This window comes from Chroicocephalus ridibundus, chromosome 3 (genome assembly GCF_963924245.1).
Source record: "Chroicocephalus ridibundus chromosome 3, bChrRid1.1, whole genome shotgun sequence".
NCBI classification, from domain to species: Eukaryota; Metazoa; Chordata; class Aves; order Charadriiformes; family Laridae; genus Chroicocephalus; species Chroicocephalus ridibundus.
Window position 1 is genome coordinate 108,625,415 of NC_086286.1, and position 20,785 is coordinate 108,646,199.

The 20,785-nt window shown below is 40.5% G+C and overlaps 1 protein-coding gene across 2 annotated transcripts in view; it reads right to left on the minus strand.

The window, feature by feature from the left end:
* The window catches only part of PXDN (peroxidasin), a 97,249-nt gene extending 76,674 nt beyond the window's left edge, over nt 1-20,575 (minus strand). For both annotated transcript variants that reach the window (XM_063330397.1, XM_063330396.1), the window contains exon 1: nt 20,252-20,575. In XM_063330397.1, coding sequence (XP_063186467.1) covers nt 20,252-20,478 — 227 coding nt within the window. In that variant the 5' untranslated portion in view covers nt 20,479-20,575. The remainder of the gene's footprint in view (nt 1-20,251) is intronic.
* Nucleotides 20,576-20,785: the final 210 nt, after the last annotated feature.

Consider the following 20,785-nt stretch of genomic DNA (forward strand, 5'->3'; position numbering starts at 1 on the left):
GGAAAACTATCTGAAGTAGCCACTCACATAATTCTCACATGGTGAGTGGCTATCATAGTCAATAATATTTAGTATACCATAATTTTAGTAACAAAAGTAAATACATACCATAATAGTAAAGTTTACAAAAAGTAAATAGTAAAGTAAAAAAAAAAAAAAGGTAAATGGTATACCATAATTTTAGTAACAAAATAAATTAAATATTGAACTCTGTAGAACAGGATGCAGAGCATTTGGCAGTACGCACCTTGACCATAAAACCATGCTTATGAAAATATAAATTAAATCTGGATGATCGATCAATTATCTAATTAAAAGAATACCTGATTTGCATAAATATATAAGATCTGTGGAAAGGGACTTCAAGTTTCTAAGTCTTAAGAAATATATTTATCAGGTACAGCTTTGGTGAATGGAGAGCTTATGATACACACAGCCTTCTCCAAGAGCTAAGGTTGTGTTTTAACTAACAATTATTTTGCCATTAGAGTTGAAAGGAAAACATTTAAAAGTGAACTCAACGAAAAGCAATGCAGTATTGTCTTACTAAGTCCGTAGATCCCTCTGCTGCCTTCATTGCCAATTTTTCCCAACCAGCTCTGCAGTGCCATTAACAGGACTCAAGCGGGATCTGCTGGTTCAAAGTTTTAGGCATGTAGGCTTAATTGTCAAGAATTATACATGGAAATTTTACTCTGGCATGATCATGGCTCTATCTCATCCACCTTCAGAGTCTTCCAAACCCCATCCACTACAGAAATGCTGTTATTTTGAAATTAGAAATTTTATTTTATAACTGTTTCTAATTCTTATGCTATCTTAAAAAAAAAAAACAAAAAACACACACAACCAAAAAATAAACTCAAACAGCAATAACAAAAAACCAAAACTCCCTCCTTTTACCAGTATGGGTAGAATTCAAATAGATGTAATGCTATTTATGCAGTCTGGATAAATAACAAGAAAAGGCAAAAATCTGTCTTTATTCCTCTCGGGGGGAAATCTATTTCTAAAACCAAACAATGAAAAGGTTGTTGACAGTACAGCCATATGATTCGTTACTGATTATTTTTGACAGAAACATCCTTGGGGAAGGGCTGCTTTCTTGTCCTGCACTTGTGCCATGCCCAGTAAAACAGGGCATGATAGCCGCGCATGAGTGCTGTGCTAACACAAATACATGACGGTTAAGGTCGTGGATCAAGCAAAGAGTGAATTAATGGTTGGCACAGTCTGTACTGTAAAGAGCTATTGATGCATCAAAATATTTTTAGAGGATTAGCAATAGTTAGAGATGCAACCTCTTCTTGGTTTCCTTCTCAATATTTATTGTTTCAACTGTATTTTTTGATCAAAAATAAAAGTTTCTCCTCGACAGCCGGCTACAGACAACACCAAAAAGAAGCTGACTGTTTATGGCATACCATGAACTACTGAAGCAAATGCAGTAACAGTTTAGTTTGGTTTTGTAGTTAATAGCTGTGTGAACTACTACTGTGAAAAACCCCACAGAAAAACTGCTTTTAAGCTATAGTCATAAATTAGTCTTTTTCCTCCCTATCTACCATTTTGCAAAATAAATAATGTTTCTGCACTTCTCTGTCTCACAGGGATGCTTAAGTCTAAACTCTATATCCATGAAATATTGATATTCTCAGAGGAAAGAACTGAAAGCCAGAAAGAAACATGATCATCCCCTGACCTCCCACACAGGACAAGTCACACAACCGTTAGAAAAGTTCCTGTCTTAAGGCAATTAATTATTGCTGTCGGGGCTGAACCATCCCTTTGAGAAAAATACAAAACTGTGATTCAAAAAGACCGTGAATCAAGTGAAACCTAATGACTTGCTAGTCATTCCAGTCGTTAACTATATTCCCTGTTAAAAATGGGATAGATACTCTCACCCTGCTTCCAGCTTGAGCATGTTTGTCTTCAGTTTTGCTCACTAGAAGTAAACAGCTGTGAGGAGCAGCATGGACCATTTTTCTTAAAACAGGCCAAGAGGAGGTAAGCACTGAAGTTCATACATGAACTTTTTTGCAACAGTTCTTAAAGGATTTTTAAATAAATAAATAACTAAAAAATAAATCCTAAAACTTCAAATATGGGTGGGCAGGAAAACATACTCACAATTCCTTGTAATTTGTCTGATTTTGTTCTATGGCAAATTAGTTCTTTCTTTACTCGAAGATGGATGCAGGTGCAATGCAAGCCAATGAGCCTTACAATATTTGTAAAAGAAAATACACACTGATGCAGATGGCTCACCTGCATTTTATCAGAGTGCCAGGTCAGACCGCTTCTTAAGGTTCCTTCCAGCTCCAACACATCAGCCCCTCTCCCTCAGGAGCACCCAGCTGGTAAACACCGCACTGGGCGACACCAGCGCAGAGCTGAGGGCAATGAGCTCTCAGCAGCAGAAGATCCTACAGCTGAAAACAGGGATGTGAGTGAGGGCTGGGAAAGAAGTAACAGACTGGGCAGGTAAACTAGTATGGAGGTGTGATTTCCTATCAGTACAGTCTTGGGGGCTTTTCTTCCCTCAGGGCAGGAAGTCTTATTGAGGTTTTAGCGAGGTGGGGGTCCGTCTCTTCTCCCAAGTAACAGGCAATAGGACAAGAGGAAACAGCCTCAAGTTGTGCCAGGGGAGGTTGAGATTGGATATTAGGAAAAATTTCTTCACCAAAAGGGTTGTCAGCCATTGGAACAGGCTGCCCAGGAAAGTGGTTGAGTCGCCATCCCTGGAGGTATTTAAAAGACAGGTAGACAGGGAGCTGAGGGATGTGGTTTAGTGGTGGGTTTGGCAACATTAGGTTGACGGTTGAACTCGATGATCTTAAAGATCCCTTCCAACCTAGACGATTCTATGATTCTGTGCAGTGCATGTGAGCTTGCACTATATTTATTATACCAATAAATAACATCCAGCATCTACAATGCCAATGACCTTACTAAAGAATGCCCATTTTGTCTCCTTCAATTCAAAAAGAAGTCTTGCAGAACAAGATCAACATCAACATCAAGCCAAAGGATGTGGAAAACTGAAGGAATTACTGCATCTAAAAATAACATCTAAATCTGACTCAAAAGCCTTTATTCATTGTAAATCTATGCGTCACTTTTACCCTCTACTAGGCGAATTTTATCGGAACCTATTTCCAACTGTTATGTACTTTCCAGTTATTTCTAATACAGAGATTGCCATATTAGATGCAAACAGACTCAGAGGCGTTGCTAGAATTTATCTGGATACTTGCTTTTATAGAATGTCAGGGATTTTTTACTATTAACATGGAAAGCACTAGTGGCTTGCGTAAAGAGTAAAAACAAGAATTCAGGTACTCTATCACTTGGCTGCAGACAGGCTTCTGTTGCGTGAAACGGGGCCAAGCGGTTTTGGCAGAAGATAAACCCCCTTGCGTTCTAACACTCCTCACCGAGGTGGGAGGCTAGGTGCGGCTAGGTTTAAATTCTGAGTGATGCCCAATTCAGCACTATCAGTCCAATCGCGTTTAATGTGTATTAAACTATTACGATTTGGATACACTAATAGTGAACTGCACCTTCAGTCTAGTCGTACTCCTGAACTAGCACGGCCTCTCTCAAGTTTTGGTCGCGTTCAGTGAGAAAGCTAAACGACTAGCTACTTAAACAGTGCAGTTTATTTAAACAACAGATATACAGGTTCTTTTGGATTGCCGGTGATAAATACACTGTCTGCAAAGCACGTGCAAATAAAGATATTGCTAAGTATACAAACGCGCGACAAAATTATAAACGATACAGCCTGGCTATAAATGTAGGGTAGAGATTCTCTAGAGAAATTTCTAAGTCCCCGAGAAAGCGCTCGGTGTAATCGAAGTCTTACCCAAAGGCGTCCCTATGGGGGGGAAGAGAGGCTCAGCCCGTCGACTGATCCCGGAAATCAGCGGTGGAATTCTTCGCGATGGTGTCTTCCCTGACATCCCCTCTTTCTTGGGCTATTTTTATATTATTTTTTTATCTTCAAAGTGGAGTTTGAGTGACTTTAGTCATACGTATTTTTATTATGATTAATGTATTCAAGGAGGAGTGTTCACACCTCGGGGGCGGATAGCCTCCGGGATGGAGGTGTGTTTTGGTACATTGTGGTGAGCAAAGTTCGCACAAAAGGACAGCATTTCATCAACATTTGACGAAATGTTGGCTCGGGTAGCGTGTAGGCCGCTTATCAGTTCCGTAGTACCATCTCGTCCCCATATCTGCTATTCGTCACAAGGGAAGGCCACGGAACAAGCGCGTTCCGTTCCATCCCTCGTGTAGTTTCGCAAACAACCTTGTACAGGGAATCACAGATGCTGCATTCTTCGTGTGCTAGCTGCGGCTGTATTCTACCTCAGAAGCCTCTTGATTTTATGACTTTCCTTAATGTGTGAACAATGCTGTATTTTTGTATTCTTGGCCAATTTAGTAATTATTCCACAGCTTCCTGGTTTCAAAGCAACAGCTCTTCCTTCCACTTTATGGAAAATCCCAGGTCACCTCACTGAAAAGGCTGCAGCTCTTGAATCATAGTTTCTGCTTCCTGAGGTTAACGAAGGGCTGCCAGAGCAGATAAGTTAGCTATTTTCTTGCTTTGCCTCCAGCTCCTCCTGGTCCTGGCAAAACAAACTCAGAAGAACCAGGAGTGACAGGGCTGCATTAGGAATCCTCTGATATTTATCTCTTCATTCTTCCCCAGTGCAGGCAGCCTCAGCACAGGCACCTGTGTGCTCCTGAGACTCTGCTTTCTGCCTAGGAATAGCAATGGAAGCGGCTACTAGAAAACATTCAACCTTAAAGCACCCAACTGCATGACTTTCAGTGAAGGGAATCTCTGGAAACAGAGATCATTCCTTTCTTTTTCTTCTTGCTATGTCCATCATAACATCAATATTAAAATTACAAAAAAAAACAACTAAAGACATTTTAGAGCTACTAGTCATTTCTCACTCCGCCTTCCTATTCATTAGAGAAAAAAATTACCTTACCAAATGCATCAAGAGAACAAATACAATATAATAATAAATATTATGCTTTGTATATTTTAATCATATCCCACAATATGTAGACTCAATCAACACCCATCCAGTTTTACCTCACATGCTGAAACTAGGATTGAACTAAATAAAATGCCTACAGCTTCTTTCCCTGCACATTTCTTTTCTTCTTTCTCCACTCAGATTAAAAAAAAAAATTGCAAATTACAGATGTGTCTGAAAATTCCAGATAAGCCTTACCAGTCTTGTGTGTGTTTGTTAGTTATTTAGAATTTCAGTGGCCTCAGGAGATCACATCTATTTGCTTCGTCATACACCCTCTTCCTAGCAGTTCTAATATTGTCAGTATTAAGTCAACAATTAATTAGAAGGTACTGTTGAATATCTCCGTAATTATTTCACCACATTAGCAAAGTACTAAAAATACCAGAAAGAATCACAGAATCTTCATGGTTGGAAAGGACCGTTAAGATCATCGAGTCCAACCAAACAACCTACAATCTCTGCCACTGGCGCACGCCCTGAAGTGCCACATCTAGACGTTTCTTAAACACCTCTAGGGATGGTGACTCAGCCACCTCCCTGGGCAGGCTGTTCCGGTGCCTGACCACTCTTTCAGTAAAGGAATTCTTCCTAATATCTAATCTAAACCTCCCCTGCCGCAACTTCAGACCATTTCCTCTGGTCCTGTCGTTATTCCCTTGGGAGAAGAGGCCAACCCCTGCCTCTCTACAGTTTCCTTTCAGGTAGTTGTAGAGGGCAATGAGGTCTCCCCTCAGCCTCCCCTTCTCCAAACTAAACATGCCCAGCTCCCTCAGCCTCTCCTCATATGACCTGGTCTCCAGACCCCTCACCAGCTTGGTAGCTCTCCTCTGGACACGCTCCAGCACTTCAATGTCCCTCTTGTACAGAGGGGCCCAGAACCGAACACAGGACTCGAGGTGAGGCCTCACCAGTGCCAAGTACAGAGGCACCATCACTTCCCTGCTCCTGCTGGCCACACTATTCCTGATACAAGCCAGAATGCTGTTGGCCTTCTTGGCCACCTGGGCACACTGCTGGCTCAAAGAAGCACGAAGCACTTTTAGACAGAAAATGTTTTTACACACATGCTGTTCCTAAGGCCAAAAAGTTCATTTCTGAGTATAAGTGAAGACAATTCTGTACTAGTTCAGTCTTCACAGTTTAATGTCATTTTTAAAGCAATAATTCAATATGATTTTTCCATTTTGAACACGTTTCAATTTACGTCCTTGTTTTCATCCCCTGTTATCAGTTACGAACTAGCTATCACTCAGGCCATATAAATACCATTTGGGCCACGTGGAGGGCAACTTCACAGGCTTCCCAGTAACACGTTAGAGCTAACATGGACTCTCAAGGGGTCTTTCCTGGTGTTCAAACAGAAAGGAAAATGCTTTCAACCACGTGTGTATGCAAAAAATTGGGAAAAGTTGAAGCATATGATTAGCCTTGCCAAAGTAGAATAAAAAGAAAGAAAAAAAGAATTAGAAATACAAACCTTTACAAAACCTCTAAACCATTAAATTAAATACATCCTTTTAGGAAAATTGGATGTTTTAAAATAAATACCTAGCATGACAAATCAATACGTGGGAGATTAATTAAAAATTAATTCAGGAAAGTTAAAATTCCAAATGTTTCCAAAGATAGACATTTGCTTGTGCTGGTGGGCGGGAGCAGCACGGCCTGCGGGCAGGTGGGAGGGAGAATGGAAGGGGCCTTTTTCTGCAAGGAGGCCTCAGCAGGGGCATTTCCAGTCCTCTGTGTGTGCAGAACCCGGCCCTTCAAGTCGTATCACAAGCTCAGCTAATGTTTAAGGTTTTCCCCAAGGGCAGGCCTATTTCAGTCAGGCCCCAGGGGCGGACTGATGGGTTCCCTCAGGAAGCAGTTCCTCCTCTTCTGCCAGGCCACCTTTTCACCCGCGCTAACACAAGTGGCCACAGGCATCACAGGCCACAAAATCAGGGAAATGGTTCAAGTGAAACCAAACGTGTTTCGCTTGTTTATTTTTCAGCTGCCTCTGGGATCTGACTGAGAAGACCAAGCGCAGGAACAAGCCACTACTGTTGGCACCCAGCAGCCGAAGGAAACCCAAGTACCCCTCACACGGCGTTTGTAAATTGAAACAAAACAAGAGTACATACTAGCATTAATATACTAAATAGACCAACTACTTAAATACATTACTTACTCTTTTCTTTTAATATACAGTATAAATAGTCATCCCAAAAAAAGAAGCTTGAGTACTATCTGCAGTCAAAAGATCAAAAAAAAAAAAAATCTTCGTTTCAATAAGCAGATATATCTACTATATACTTTTCAGCTTTGAATAATAGATTCTTAGAATATTTCTACTACCCCAAAATACGTATTCACATGTCTTGGAAACGTATAGACTACCAATACTCCACTTGACTAAGAACACTGCCATATATATGGCTTAAAAGCCAGGGAAAAACTTCTTTCCCACAAATACTATTCACCAAATTTTAAGTTCACCTGAAAAAGAATCCTCTTGGACACACAACTAAACTATTATTGCTGTAAGACTGGTCAGAAGTACAAATATATCCTCTGATCCAAAGGCATCCAAACGCCAAATTATGGCTGGGATTTCCACAAATACTTAAGACACCATAAACTGAATTGAAGAGGCTGAGGAGTGCAAGCCACAAACCCAGCACCCAACCTCTTAAGTGCATAAATTTCTATTGGTAAAGCTTCCTCAGGCATTAGATGTTGTGCTACTACAGATTTTGTGGCTGAAATCTCTCCTGAGATACTATACATTTGCTCTGGTCTCTGGAGGGACAAATCCTTCCCATGTCCAAACCATCGGGCTAAAGATAAGGCTGAGCTGAATCATCATTTTATTTCCCACCCACTGAAGCTTTGTCACTATGCAGTTAAAAGCAACAGATTTATGGAACATAAGAGACACCAACCAAGAGGGTAAAAAAAAAAGCAAATTTTAAATCCACAGAGGCATTCAACAAGTTTTTCAAATCCTGATGTTATTGGAAATTTCTTACACATGGGTCCAGACCTTATTTTATGGGCATTTACCATCATGTCCAATTATCTCCAAAGTTCAAAGTTAAAAAATAAAATAAATTAATTCCACCCCAATCATCAGCTTGTTTTAAAAACAGGTTTTTGTTTATCCTGTCCAGAATATTGATTCTTCAAAAGTGAAATATCCCTTCAGAGAAATAAGGATATTTTCAAAGCAAAGTCAACCTGCAAAAGCCAATAGGTAAATAAAAGATATTTTAATATTTAAGGATCCTATAAATGCAAATTCTACTTCAGGTAACAGACTAAGATGTATTTATTATAGACTAATTATGAGATTTTAATATTTTTTTCTGATTTTCAGGAAAAGAGTTTGGGAAGGTAGTTATGAAAAAAAAAACCACACAATCCTCAAACAAAACAAAAAGTCAATCAAGATACAAACATAAACAACTGTCATAAACAATGTATGACAAGCAAGACAGGTACTTGCTCTATGCTAATGCTATTATAAAACAATTCCTCATGGATATCCACAGAAAAAAAGTAAAGGAAAGGTAATGGAAAATTGTTACCTGAAGAATGTGGGTCGTACAGATATTACTGGTTTCATATATATTGCGGGAATTCAAAATTTTACCAATATTGAAAAGACAAAACTAGTTTGAATTGAACTTCACATTGTTGAATGCTAAGTACCAAACCACAACTTATTTCTTTCTTTGATGAATAAGGGATTATAAACACATATGTATATTGTTATAAACACGTGTGTATTGTTACGAAACAATACACCTGAGTACCTCAGTGTGTGGGCTGCACACAAGTTTTTTACCTCCCTCTTATGTCTGTTCTCTAAGTGTTATTTGCATCTATGTGACTGTACTATCTAAAGTGTTTGGCAAACCCACAGATTGCTTTAAAAAAATAGTTATATCTAACATCCACTGATGGATAGATGTCTTTTATACAGATATGACTGGTACAAAGATTGACACTGAAGACGATTTTCTGGCTAAGTTTTCAAAACTGTCATTCACTGAATCAAGAAAGATGTTTCAGCACGTATCAAAATTTTAGAAACTTCAAGTGGTTTAGCTTATTCATAGAGCACTCCAGAAAAAGAAAAGCCTGAGTTTTAAATATTGCTTTAAATAAAGCATAGGAGATGCTTCTATACTAAGAAAAGTCTTTACAGACCTTTATTAATTGCCTGGTAGCAATTATTTGCACTCCTGACAGCTATGTCTTTAATCTAATCTACACATAAAATAGGCTTTATCTGTACTTAAAAGTCTAACCAGCAAACATTTTAATTGATTTACTTTAGCTCATTCTACCCCCTACATAGGTGCTATTACACTTACTTAAGCTTTGCCCAGGCCAATAAAATTAAATCAGAGAGTTAATGACTTGAACCTGGCCTGAGCAAACCACCTACTCGCATAATCAAATTGCTCTTGCTGGCTCTTGCAGTCTTGTCCCAGCTCTGCAGCTCCTTCTGCCCCATGAAAGTCTGTCCTTTCTCTGGAACTTTAAACCAAATGACTGGGCCTTTTTTATTGGAGACAAAGAATGTTACCTAAGTCAAAGATCTGAATTTTATGATTCAGTTTATGCCTTTAAAAATAACTTAAAATACTCTCATCTCTCAAATTTCTCAGGGTTTATCAAATGCCATCAAACCAAAACTTTTTTCTTGAACCCAAATCAGTTATTATCCCAAAGACTGACAAAATATCCCTTAAAAGGCATCCTGCTTTGATAGGCAGCTTCCCAGCAGCAAATCAATGGCTGTGTATTTTTTGTATACATATGCCGCACCATCACACTGCTGGTCCAGCTTTTTACATTACCTTAGCAGACAACGTAATGCAGCATATATTTGTATTTATTTTGAGTTTTGAATGGCTTAATAGTGATCTGTGCACCAGACCACACACTGCCCCACATATTTTCCAAAATATTTTTGAAAAATTGAAAACAAAAGTTTCCTTACCCACCACTAAAACATTGTAAGACTTTGATTCAGACACTTTAAAGATTTGAATATTGATGACAAAATTTATCTGATTATCATGATAATCAATCATTAAATAGAAGCCACCACGAGATATCAGAGTGAGATTTTATATCAAAGTGGCCAATAAAAGTCATGTAACAAGAAAATATTTACCTCCTGTAGAGCATGCTGGACTTTGGACAGAGGCTATAAGCCTCTGAATTCAACTCTTTTGAGAAGTCTGCACTGAATTTCATGCTGCCCCAGCTACGCCTCACACTGCTTGGAGAGAAGTCAAAGAAAGAACGAACTTGCTTATTCTATATTTTTTCTCCTACGAAGGAAACCGGCAGCCATATAGCTAATAAAAGGCTACTAAATCCATCAGTCTGGCTAACACAATGCAAATAACTTGACACTTAGCAGTCGCCGCCCTGTTTACCAAAAAGAGTCATTAGTTAAGGTAATGCTGTGTGCAAAATAATATTCTTTTCCTTTTTTAGGACAGCCAGGCAATGAGTAGACTGTTGTAATAAGTGATTTAAGGGGAAAGAATGCTGAAAGAAAATGTTTCTCAAAGATCCGGGGAGCGGCAATTGGAAAGAGAATAAAAGATCTGAAAGTCCGAACAACAACAGATCACAACAGAAAAGGGAGCAACGTCACCGTCATTAAAACTAATTTTTGAGTTAAATACGTATGGCGTTCTTTTGCTTAGTAAAACAAAGAAAAAACTCAGAAAAAAAAAAACAAGAGAGAACGCTACATTGTACCAAACTTCACAGTTTTGCTTCAACAAACTTTCACAAGGTTCAAGAAACCATGCCAGGCACTGCACAAACTCTTTAACGTCCTAATCTTTGCTAATCTGTGTAAATACAGATTAAACAAAAATACATGAAGCTGAGAGCCCACACTCTCTCCCTCACATGTCTTTCTCAAGGAGTTTGAGAATCTTTGTTATTTGCAATGAATTAAACATTCATTCAATTTTCATTTTGAAAGAATCACTTGACTCTCATTAGCAACAGTAATAATTCCATACCAAAAAGAAATCAAATTTGGCAGCCTGATAAGCAAAGGAAGGGAAAGGAAATATTTGAGTTATTCCATTCCAGCTCAGCCAGCTCTCATTGCACCATCTCTTTGGATTGTCTTGAAACTCTGCCCATGTTTGCAATAATAAAGCCTGTAAAGCTATTTTTGTTTTGGTTTGGGTTTTTTTTTATCAAATCCAAATGGAACAAAGATGAAGACAATTTGGCGCAGTTGTTTCCATTTTACCGTATATGTATACACACACACACACATACATACAATATGTAGCATGTGTGTGTGTGTGTGTATATACACATATAAACACAGACATACACACAAGTATTTAAAATATTAACTTATTTTTATACATAAACTTCTCCAGAAAGACAAGCAACTATAAATATTTAGCTTGCGTAATATAGATTTTAAATGTCATATATGGACATTTTATAAATGGACCATTACTGTAAGTGAAGTCTTAGCCTTGTAAGTTGTAAACACTTGGGCTTGCTGGAAAGAGACTCAGCAAATGTCCAAGCCCAGGAAGAATCAGAAGCCTGGGAATTACTCATGTATACAAAGCTAAGCGTAAATTCGCATTTGCAAGATGAGATCTAGAGTGTATGAAATATTCCATCACAAAAGAATATATGAAGTGAGGGAAAAAATACTGTAAACAAACTACAATAAGCTTTGAAAGTCTCAGAAATATGAAACCAAAAAGAAATAATTGAAAAAATACCATTTTGAGAGATGAATCAAGATGGGTGAAAATTTACAGTTTGTTTTTCAATTGTTCAAGATAGAATCGGGGCCTGAAAACATTCATTTAGCATTTTCATTTTACCCATTATACACAATAAAATATTCCTGTAAAAGGACATTTTGTAATTCAAAAAATAAAATATTACGTAATTTTACACATCAGACACCATTTCTCTTCTTCTTTTGTTACTTTCTGAATAGTTGTCTGCTATTTTTTCATGTCAGAATAGCAACAGCAATTTCTCATGCTATATTATGTTGTTTTCTTTCCACAGCTTCTTCTGTCTTTCCCCCTAGTTCTGTTCTCTTCTTTACTGGCTGTACTTTCTATTTCTCTTTTCCGCTGGACTTTCAACCCTTTAATTTAAACTTAGTTTACTTACAAGCCAATCCATAAACACACATTGGCAGCCTAACATTTATTTAATATCTAAGTGACCAAGTTTTCTGCTGGTTAATGACATCCTCATCTCTTAACGAGCACTGACCTCACCGGGGAGAGAAGTCAGTAAGAGCTACTCAGAAATATGGAGGAGGCTGGAATATTTATTAGTCATGTGTTTCTCTTAGGCATGTGTTTACCACAATGTTAGATGAGACAGTCATGCCTCTCCTTGTGTCTCAGATCCAGAACCTCCTGTTGATGCAAGGGATAGGCACCTCCCTGTTATTTTTCCACCAGCCTTCTCTGGGAATTAGGAGAAAAAGTTTATTTACTCATGTCCAAGCACCCAGTTCTTACTCTTTCCACTGAGTAATCCCATGTTTGTCTCTGCTGCTCAAAACCTTCTTATTCAATGTCCCTCATGACCCTAAACACCCCAAAGTAATGCTGAAAAATGATACAAAGTGCCACTTTTAATTTTGCTGTTGTTTGGGAAAACTGAGTAATAGCAGAGGCACTGAAGATACCTGTTAGCAGAACCAGGAAGACATAAAAATGTTTACAATTGTGATTTTCAGCTGGGGACCTAGACAGCAAAACCAAGTGATACACTTATCTATACAATCTTTGTAGCTTTCTAAAACATTTCAGTAGAACAAACGAAAAAAATCTTGTGCGGACCACAGTCAAAACTCCCAGAGATCTGGAAATTAGAAGACAATCTTGTCAAACAGCTAGAAAGCAAATATCCTACACAGTCCAGATGAGCGTATAAAGAGATGTTGGTAGTAAATGGCGAATTTTCATAGTGGGAGAAGGTCACCAGTAGAGTTTCACAGAGACCAGTGATGGGTTCTGTGTTGTTCCATTTATTCATAAGTGGAAGAGGGATAAACAACAGAGAGAACAAAGTTTTGCTTATGATATTCAACTATTTTAACAAAGTCTGACTAGGAAAAATAACAGAAGGACCTGTCAACACTCTGTGAATGACTATTAAAATGCAGACCTAATGCATATTAATACAAAGTAACGTATATGGAGAAAACCAAACTTAACAAATAAAACGGTGGGCCTAGAACTGATCTTTACTACTTATGGACAAGGTCTTAAGCTACTCTTGATAATTCCATGGAAACAAGAGTTCAAGAGAAGAAAACACGATGTTGGGAATTATTAGGAAAGGAAATAAAATAAAACCAGAGACAATCCTAATGCTGCTGTATAAATCCCCAGTTAGGCCCACATACCAGATCTGTCCCTGTAATACTGAGGAAAGTTATAACTCCCTCACCTCAAAAGACAGCAGAGCAGAAAAGAAGCAATTCAGATGATGAGAGGTTAAGAACATAAACCTTTCAGTGAGAAGACTCCTCAACTTTAAAAAGAAATGTAAGGAGAAGCTTAGGATCAAAGGTCATAAAATCATGGCTGGCATTGAGCTGATAGAGCAGAATAGAGTATTCACTGTCTCTTCCAACAGAAGAAACAGGGACACCAAGTGAAGCTAGCAACTTGCAGGCTTCAGACAAAATAAGAGAGCAATTTACATCATGTAATTTGTGTAGTACTCCTTGTCACCAAAACTTATCAGTTTAACAGCTAAATTAGTTGAAAAAAAAAAATAGGTTAACAATTTGTGGAGAAGACATTCATCGAGATTTACATATAATATGGAAATAATTTTTAGCTCAGAAAATCCCTAAACTGCAAATTATTATAGGGATGAACCACTATGTGCTGCTCTATGCTGTCTACTTGTTTATAAGCTGCCCTGTCAGTCACCCTCAAAGAACAGCTATTAGGTCAAATGGATCTTTGGTTTTACTCATTACGGACATCTTTCTGTAAATAAATACATATTTAGCATTTTAACACTCAAGCATTAAGTATTTACTGGTGAAAAATACATCTTAGTAAAAAATATGAAAACCAGTAATTATATTTATTAACTGTAACATAAGACAATGTACTCCTCTGATGACAGTGTGTTAAATATACAGTAAGATACTTGCAGGAAATGATGGGCATGATTTTGCTCCACGTTTTCCCATTCTTCAAGAAAGACTTTGATGAGGGTTAACTTGCTGCTGAGATGACAAAAATACTTTCCCACTAGTAGATCTAGTGACTTGCAGATACATTCTTGAAATGAGGACTCGTTTGGGCCTTCTGCTGCATCCCTCGACAGCTTTGCCTAACGTCTCCCAGTAAATGCCAAACACTCTATCAATATTGTGCCCTTCTGCTCGCTGCTAACAACCAAGCATGTTCTGCAAGCTCTGCAAATGTCTCCTTAACACATTCACGCCTTGGTCCTGGCTGATTCCATCAGCAGTACAGATTGCCTGGGAATGGTTTTAGCAGAGTTCACATCCTACACATCCTCCAAAACTGTTTTACTGAGGAGGTCTGGTATCTTTTGCAGTATCCATTTGATTTGTTGGTACTCAGAGAATAGGGTTTAATGGAGGAGAAACAGTGTCCTTTTAGCAACAATTAACAGACTTTAAAGTAAGTTACTTCCTGTATTGTGTGTGACTCCTTAGCCCAGTTTTTGCAAGTAGCTTCTCCCTGTTGAAAATAATACCAAAACATTCTCTTCTGAAAAATATTTTGAGCTTTTGTTTAAACGAATAAATATCAACATCTACATAAAGATGTTTAAACTTTTATTGTCAACAGAAGACTAGTCAACACACTCGTGCTGGAGAAGGCTGGAGATTATTCAAATAAACTGCCCAAACAGTAGAGCAGCTTAATTGAGTTGTCAGAACAGCAGTGCCCATGGTTGGTTTAGATGTCCTAAGCTACCCGAGACATCTGTTGGGAGCAAGCAGGTATGACACAGCCCCAATGAGAGACCCGTGTCTTTTTTGGAGAGGCAGCAGGAGCCTAGAAGGTATTTTCTCAAGGGAATTCAAATGGTGCTAGATACTATAGTTAGCAAGTGAATTGAGTCCTAGGTGCCCCGTTTCAGGTAGCCAAGTCCTGCTCCAGGTACCGTGGACTGCATTGGCTAAGATGCTGCTCACTAGAAGGGAAGATCAGACACCAAACATGGCTGTAGACTCCTGTGTAGAGAGACCTACACGTAGGTGCTTTAATCTCAAATTGAATTCTGCACTTGGTCATACGATTTCCATGAAGGAAGACCTAAGACAATTTTTATTAAAATAATCTTATGCTTTTCACCTTGCTTTGTGTAATTCAAGTAAATCATCATGGGCATCTAATGCAGTTTGCTGCCCAGCCATGAGTCTGTCAAGATCTGTGTCTGTATTCGGTTCTTCTCAAACACTTCAAGTAAACCTTCAGTATCTGTTCTTCTTTTCTGAACACTAAGTATATACAAATCTCTGTGTCTTAAATAAAATCTTATACCAGCGTCATATCTCTCAGCTACCTCCTATACATAAATTGATACTCAGCAGTGAAGTGATCGAGTTTACTCACAGTCCAGATTTGAGACTATAACCCTTTGACCTTCACAGCGTTGAGGTGTATTTATTTGCTGTCTTAATTGCTTAATCTACTGGAATTTTTCTGAAAGGGTTGCAAAGATCTGATCGGAAGCAAGGATGCTGCATTTTTCACATGAGAACAGGCTGGCAGTTTGCTGACTGATAATGCATCATTTGCAAACAGCAGATCTGCAAATACCGTGCATCCTTCTGCTATGATAGCCCAGAGACTCCTGCACTGACAGAATTCACACATAGCACCCATTTCTTTTCCCTAAATGCCTCTGTTAAGAGGCATAATGTTATCACAAATCAACACTGAAACACAAAATGTCATTATGTTTCCATTACCCCTATCTGTTTGGTAATTCATGTACACTCCGAACAGATGTGTGATTTGTGTAATTCAGTTATTTTTGTTTTAAATTGTATTAAGATAGATGCTCTTGAAAAGCATCAGCAATGCTCTTCACTGGCATTGTGAGTGTACGTCAGATTCCACAAAAATTCTCATGGAGCTATGAAAAAAAAAGTAAGTACTTCTTATACAGCTACCTAGAAAGTCACCATAGAATTAAGCAACTAACCCCTTTTTTCTTTGGATAGATCCTTGACATTTACACTACAAAACAGAAATTAAAATAAATAAATAGGTATGCACAGTAACCTATACAATTTGTAGAATATGTTGGAATCATGTAAACAAAAGCAGTAACAAGACTGTTGCCTTCAATTTAATTTCAGTGACTACCTTCAAAAGCTACTCACCCGGAATGATTGCAATTTAAAAAGTCCTATTAAGCTCTGATCTCAAAGTTATACTCACATATTGAAAAGGTGTTTTATTCATAACAGGCATGCAGGAGAGCCAAAGTAATAATTACCCGTAGCAAATATTATCACGACTGACTTATTTGAAAATAACTTTTTTCTTTGATAATTTGCATGCCATTCTTAGTGCAAATCAACTCCACTTTCTTTTGTGACAAGTATTTTTTGTCAATTTTTACCTTTTCTACTTACAACAGAACATTAGTTTCTACTCTTGTTCAGCCTTTGAGACCCAACTGCAGTGAATGCAATTACGCTCGTACAGCTAGCAAAAAAAATCAGAGAGCATCCAGCTGCTGCCAAGAAAAACTGTGAACAAATTCTAGTGTTGGTCTGAGTATGTGTAACTAGTCCGTAGACAGGTCTGGATTTTGGTCATGTTTAGGCAAGATACAAATAGTAATATATTGCATTGGTACTCAAAGGACCCCTGTCAGAATTACAAACACCGTGAACTGGAAACGGCTGTATAACACAGAAATCCCCTAAATAAATGTAAGTTAGGATACAATTCAGGGGAAAGAGGATAGTAATAGTACCGTATCCAGAATTTTACATTCCTCAGCCATTTAAATAGTCTAATATAAATATGTTTCAGCAATTTCTGTGAATACATGAGCACTCTATATTTAGTCAGAGATGAAAGGAAACTTCCAGGACCGTACTTAAGGCATGAAGTGGTTTTGCAAACCGCTTTGGAGGTGGGTCTCTGTTCTTAAGGGAAGTCAGCACAGGACCTGCTGACTGGGATGCCAGCCCTAGCTCCTACAAAGACTCTGGGCAATAATCTCATTTTGGGTGAAACCACGTGCTCACGCAAGGCTCCACCAGCACTTTCGAAGCTGGCAGAGTCCACCCTGCAGAAGAAATCTAAGCCGTGGATCCCAGCCTGCAGCAGGGAAGGGGAAAGTGCCAGAAAGTGGGGGAAGCAGGAAAGAGTGAGAAAATGTACAGCCAGAAGTAGCACTGGCAAGGTCAGCAACCAGTAATGTCAGGAACAGTTTTCAAAAGAGAGCCTGAGATTAGGAGTAGACATTTTTGATATGTGGGGAAAAACATTTGGCTGCACTGTTGGTCTGGGTCTCATGCTGTTTTAATCCATATAACAAATTATATGTGAAGTAGAGCAAAGTCAACTCAGCTTCCAAAATGGGAGAGTTTTCAGAACCAGTGCTCAGCAAAAACCAATATAACTATACGAATGAAGAGAAACTTATGGTGATGTTATTTTACAAAATTACTTTGCACGGTCAATCTGTGTCCTAAGGAAGAAATAAAACAGACAGGAATGTAGAATTTACCCATGCCAGTGAAAACGGGTCTTAACCCATCAGCAACACACTTTGCAGGATTTCGTAAGTCCATGTTTTAAAGGGGAAGGCGTTCAATTGAACTTAATTCGTTATTTCTGATTATCTAGCTATCAACACCACCACTAAAGAAAATACATTTAACATACAGGCTCCACATGAAAGAGAAACGGTGAGAGCCAGACCAGAGATTAAATAACTGCTTCTTATTTTCATGCTTAAAAAAAAGAAACTATTCTTGAGTGTAGAAAGCCGCCTGTGGGTGATGGGCTACCCCCATGAAGGATAGCACTATACCCACTACGAAGCATAATAGTAAAGTAAAAATGAGTGGTAAACCGTCTGGTAACTCAATGAGCACCTCAGACATGTAACAATTATTCTGGAAGAACATCCTACATCTAAAGGTAGGCAATTCATACACAATAGGTAAGCTGTCTATGTATAATTGGTACCTTCAAACCACCGATTACTAAATAAATTGTACCATTGTTCTTTGACCCAGAAATTCATATTGCCTGACTATATTCTGGCCCATCTCCTCTCCGTTCACAGCCATTCAGCAGAACTGTAGCAGAAGGAGTAACTGTGCATTTACAGACGTAGTATTACTCATTTGTAAGAGTCCCCTAGTCTGTAGGTGAAAAAGGAGAATACCCATTACCAGATGACAAGTAGGGCCACCATTATGTTTTGAAGAATGCTGATCATCCACAGGCGTATTTTGGGAATTACTGTTCTTTGTCAAGCTGAAAAAAAGTTTTTAACTTATTTTGCATTACTTCTGCTGCATTGTAGCTTGCATTATACTGGAATGATAATTCAGATTTGGGATACTAGACAATTTGATATATTAGTGGGGTTAGACGAGCATAATGCTTGCATTGTTCACACATTCTCCTCTGACTCACTGCAAGATTATAAATACCCACCGTAAGGGGAGCTCCACCCTGGCTAGGTTTAATCTAATACTTTCTGCTATTGCAGGCCCCTCTACCTTTAACATAAAACCAAGCCATGAAGACTTGACTCCATGCTGTGAAGATTTTCTTCCCTTTTTTTTTTTTTTTTACATTTAAGATAATTCATAAAACTAACTTTACACAGTTTCCTGTAATCTCAAGGCAAAAGGTGTTCTGTAAATGTACTTTGTTTCAAATGTAAGAAACATTAACCACCCACTTCCTGTATTGTTCCCTAAAAGGTTTACAAGTACTGCAGGACTAATCCCATTCTGCCAAAAGGCAGCGCTTCTTGCCAAAGAGGGACTCAGTTAATGTTAAATGACTGTACTCTTCACATTAAAGAATACTTGGAAGCTGAAACACACCAAGGCTTTATAGATCCCTTTTGAAAATATCTGACAAAGTCACAAGTCAATTTATTACAGGAGGCCCCGCAGAAAATTCCCAGGGCCAAGCTCTGCTCAGCTTCCACGGCTGCGTGTGTGCGAGGGAAGGACGGGGACGGTGCCAAGAGCTTTCTGAGCCCAAGTAACATATAAAGCGGGTCAGTGGAACAAATCCGTTCCTCACAGTTTGCCTCGAAACAAAATAGCGTGTGATGTTCGTTTAGATCTTGTGCCTTCGCTACAGGCAAATACGTCTGGAAAGGTCACAGCTGCAGTAAAACCAATGTGAACGAAATAAATTTTAATCCTTGTCAATATTGAACTTTATTACCAACACAGTCCCACTCAAAACAGCGACTGGACCCTGCAGAAGAACGGCCGGGCACTTCAACTGACACGTTAGCGACTGAATTAAAAAAAAAAAAAAAAACCAGGATAGAGAACTGTTAAATTCACCCGTCCTCAGTCCCTTGCAGGAACTTGACCCGGGTTAGTCGCCGGTCCCGCTTTGCTCACACCCCCCCACCACGTCTCAGAACTAACAGAGCGCTACATACACCCCTGCCCGTCCTTCTGCCAGACCAACGTGCTTTTCAGCAGGACACTAAGGAAGCAACAAAACCCTTCTAGGGACGATTAGGCTGGAGACACAATGCCCGCAGGTCAACCAGAATATCCACCTCTCGCCGCCCCCGCAAAACCCGGGACACCGGCCAGACCCCACCCGCCCCCCGGGCTGACAGCGCCGGGCAGGGGCGCGCTGGGGCCAGCACCGCCACCCCGGGGCCGAGCGGGCAGCGGGGACGGGCGATGGGAGTGGGGGGGCGAGCCCAGCCCAGCCCCGCAGAGCCCAGCCGAGCCGGGGGCAGCCCGGGCAGAGCCACGGCCGCGGATCCAACCACCCCCCTCCTCCCCCGACCGCAGACAAAGGGCTGAGGCTCCACCACCACCCAAAGTGCCTCCCCCGCCCCAGGTATCCCCTCCTCCTCCTCTGCCCTCCCTCCGCCCCTCTCCCTGCCGCTCGCCCTCCCCCCCGGCTACTCACAGGATGGTGGTTTGGGGCGAGACGGCGGGGACGCTCTCCACCATCAGATGCATGCAGCGCACCGTGGTGCGGAAGCAGAGGCAGCGGCTGGGGCACCACACGCTCCCGCGCTGCGGCGGCGGCGGCGGGGGCTGCGCGGCGGCGGGGGGGGCGAGCCCCCCGCTGCGGAGCAACAGCAGGAGCAGGAGGCAGAGGCCGGGGGCGGCCGCCGCTTCGCGCCGGGCCATGCTGCAGGGTGCGGGGCAGGAGGGAGAGGGGCTCCGGCAGGTCCGCGTCGCGCCCGCTCCGCTCCCCGGCCGCGGCTGCCGCTCTGGTCGGCGGCGGGGCGATCCCGTCCCCCCCGCGCGGGCTGGAGGAGGGGACGGCGGTGGGCCCGCCCCGGCCGGCGGCGGGATGGGCGGCCGCGCCCCGGGGTTCCGCGCTGCCCTGCGCAATGCACCGCGGGGCAGCGCCGTGCAGCGAGCCGCCGCCCCCTCCCGCGGGCAGAGGGGTTCGGCCGCCCCCCCCCCCGCAGCCTCCCCGTCCCGCAGTTCC